This window comes from Nicrophorus vespilloides, unplaced genomic scaffold, assembly GCF_001412225.1.
Source record: "Nicrophorus vespilloides isolate i.1.1-1 unplaced genomic scaffold, Nicve_v1.0, whole genome shotgun sequence".
Classification (NCBI taxonomy): Eukaryota; Metazoa; Arthropoda; class Insecta; order Coleoptera; family Silphidae; genus Nicrophorus; species Nicrophorus vespilloides.
In genome coordinates, this window is record NW_017099629.1 from 10,410 (window position 1) to 14,202 (window position 3,793).

General features: G+C 36.8%; 1 protein-coding gene across 1 annotated transcript; it reads right to left on the reverse strand.

The window, feature by feature from the left end:
• Positions 1 to 1,750: 1,750 nt before the first annotated feature.
• LOC108564910 (5-hydroxytryptamine receptor 1-like) lies at positions 1,751 to 2,825 on the reverse strand (the record flags this gene model as incomplete). The annotated part of the gene is given in 2 exon segments (XM_017924107.1): positions 1,751 to 2,147; positions 2,208 to 2,825. Coding segments are annotated over 2 exon segments (786 nt in total), but the record flags the coding sequence as incomplete, so codon positions are not given.
• Positions 2,826 to 3,793: the final 968 nt, after the last annotated feature.

The following is a 3,793-nucleotide window of genomic DNA, read 5'->3' on the forward strand; positions in this document are numbered from 1 at the left end:
TAGTGCATCAGTAACAAATAGATGGCGCAATAATAGAATTAACTAAAATTAGGATAAGTTTTCTTATTATATTCTTTCTTAAATAATAATTGCGTTTTCTTACAAACAATGATTAAAAATTTTGTATATCTATTTGCATATTGTCGGATTAACACGTTAAGGACGGCGCTTTTCGGGTTGTCTGCCCCCAGAACAAGGATACTTTATATACGTGCGTGTAATGTTGGAAGTATAATCATCAATATGATACTGAATATGACTACATAATTGCCTATTAAATTTTAGTGCATCAGTAACGAATAGATGGCGCAATCATAGAATTCACTTATTTTTACTAAAATTACGATAATTTTTCTTATTATATTCTTTCTTAAATAGTAATTGCGTTTTCCTTCAAACAATGATTAAAATTTTTGTATATCTATTTGCATAAATATTGTCGGATTAACACGTTAAGGACGGAGCTTTTCGGGTTGTCTGCCTTCAGAACAAGGATACTTTATTTACGTGCGTGTATTGTTGGAAGTATAATCATGAATATGATACTGAATATGACTACATAATTGCCTATTAAATTTTAGTGCATCAGTAACGAATAGATGGCGCAATAATAGAATTCACTTATTTTTACTAAAAATTACGATAATTTTTCTTATTATATTCTTTCTTAAATAATAATTTCGTTTTCTTACAAACATTGATTAAAATTATCTATTTGCATAAATATTGTCGGATTAACAAATTAAGGACGGCGCTTTTCGGGTTGTCTGCCCCCAGAACAAGGATACTTTATATACGTGCGTGTATTGTTGGAAGTATAATCATCAATATGATACTGAATATGACTACATAATCACTTATTACATTTTAGTGCATCAGTAACAAATAGATGGCGCAATAATAGAATTAACTAAAATTAGGATAAGTTTTCTTATTATATTCTTTCTTAAATAGTAATTGCGTTTTCCTTCAAACAATGATTAAAATTGTTGTATATCTATTTGCATAAACATTATCGGATTAACACGTTAAGGACGGCGCTTTTAGGGTTGTCTGCCCCAATTCAATTCAATTCAAAAATTATTTATTAAATGTAGATACATATACATGGTGTTATTTTTAAGGGGTGGCGTACATGTGAGCTTGAGCTCATTTAGCCAGAAACATGATGAGTTTTCAATGGTACAAAAAAAAGAAAAAGTTTTACAGTAATAAATAATTCTGCCCCCAGAACAAGGATACTTTATATACGTGCGTGTAATGTTGGAAGTATAATCATGAATATTTACTAAATATGACTACATAATTGCCTATTAAATTTTAGTGCATCAGTAACGAATAGATGGCGCAATAATTGAATTAACTAAAATTACAATAATTTTTCTTATTATATTCTTTCTTAAATACTAATTGCGTTTTCCTTCAAACAATGATTAAATTTGTTGTATATGTATTTGCATAAATATTGTTGGTATCGCTGTGCGGATTAAACAAAGCGTTAAAGTGGTCGGGTATTTGGCGTCTAAGAGCATTACGAATTTAACGGAGGATTAAAAGCGCCGCCGGCAATTACAATTAATATTGATAAGTGTTAGTTACAGCATCCCCAATATATTTTATGTACGATCGGAGTGTTGCATTTCGCTAATGGGTTTGAAATTGAATACGATTTTGATGTAATTCTTACCGTTGTGTTGGTACTAGCTGTGCTCGATCGGTGATTGTTTGGTCTCGAGACCGGATTGGCGGTCGTCTGACCGGCGATTTTGTTTTCGGGTGGACCGTCGCCGTTCTTGACGCTTATCTCTAGGTAGCAGGGCGCCTCCAGATGGCTCTGCGCTCGTTTCTCGTCTAGGACTATTTTCCGGGCGGCACGGAAGATCTTATAGTAGACAACCATCATCACTGTCAGCGGTATGTAGAAGCTGCACAAGGTGGCGTACAGTTGGTAGCCGAACAGTTGACAGACGATGCAAGCAGCCTTCACCTGTCCATCGTCGTCGATGATGTAGTGCTCGTTGCCGAGAATCAGTAAAGGCGGCAACGAGATGCACGCAGCCCCGAACCACACCAAGAACACGCAAACTATCATGCGTTTCGGTGTCCGCTTAACGCCGTACTCCAATGGTTTTGTGATTGCGAAATATCTGAAAAATTGATAGAAGAATTTTGATGATTTGTTGCTTCGTAATTTTGCAGATATTTACCTGTCGACGCTGATCATGCAAAGGTTGAGTATGGATGCAGTGCAGCTGAGGACATCGAAGCTGACCCACAGGTTGCAGACGATTTCGCCGAAGATCCACGCTTGATAGATCTCATTGACCATAGCCATCGGCATAACGAGAATCGCCACGCACAGATCGCTCACGGCCAGACTGACTAACAGGTAATTGCACGGCCGCCTCAGCTTCCTCACCAGACAGACGGCAACGCACACCAAGATGTTCCCGACGATCGTACCGACAATCACGATCACCAGTATCACCGAGACGAGGATCGTCTGGATATGACCGAAGTTCACGAACGGCGCATAGATGGCGGGCTCCGTTGTACCGTTCGTTTCGTTCAGCACCACTGATATATTCGACGCCATACGACGGTCTTTCAATGCGCCCTCGCCGCCCCACGTCCACTGCAGCAGCAACCGCACTCGCCACCACTTTTCCACGAATATTTATCACTTCTTCTAAAACCTACCATCGACGACACTACTACTGCTACTACAACCCTCGAACACTCATCCATCCTCGAAACCATCCAACGATCCCATCGTCAATTCCATTAATCACGAAGAACGCTCATCCATCGTACACATCATATTACTGAAACAATGAAAACAAAAAAAAATTAATATAAAAATCGTTCCCCAATACTCAATTCTAGGTCCAATTTTATTTACATGCAACAGTTGTTTATGCAACCGTTTATTCTATTGTTGAATTCCGAATGAGTGGAACAGAGATAGAGATGGTTATAAACAGAGTGGGGGTTGTGTATATGGATCCGTTCATTAAACTTTACTGGCGACCCGGCGGCGCCCCTTCGAGCCCGCGCTGATCAATTGCGAAAGCGAAGTATCCGCTCACACGTACACAAATGTTTGCATACATACACTAATGCAAAGTTGGTTGCTGATTAAACGTTCAATATTGATGCTACAATATTTCGACTAAGTGCATCAGAATATATGTGTGTGTGTGTTTGGTGGTCTACTAATTGCACTTTTATTTTGTCAATGAAATTGACGATATTTATCAATATCTCAACGCAATTTTTCATCTTATTACACGAGCGAACGTAATAACACGGTGTTTCGACCCTCGATTACGTTAAGAAGCGAAGCACTTTTCTTTTTAAACACAAAATACAAAGTTTTATATTTTTCTTATAACTCCTATTTTCAAGATACTACAAAAACGTTTATCATATATACAATTTTATAGTCGTTATGTTTGTGTGATAATTTATAATAGTTAAGCAACTAAATTTGGATGGATGACACAAATAAAGCAATCATACCAAGTATTTGCTACTTCCCATGCATCACGTTATATAAAAACAGTTTCCATGACAACCATAGTTTATTTCTCTTACATTTCTATAACAAGTATTGAAAGTAACAAAAACGTATTTAAATTTCTACAACTCCATGTACATGCAATTATATTTAATGCAACAATCGCACAAAGTATTTTTAATTAACGCATTACGTAAGTAGTTTACAAAGGAAGATTAAACATATGTTTCTGAGAAAATCACTGAAATCTGAAGAAATTGCATTTTTTTAAAA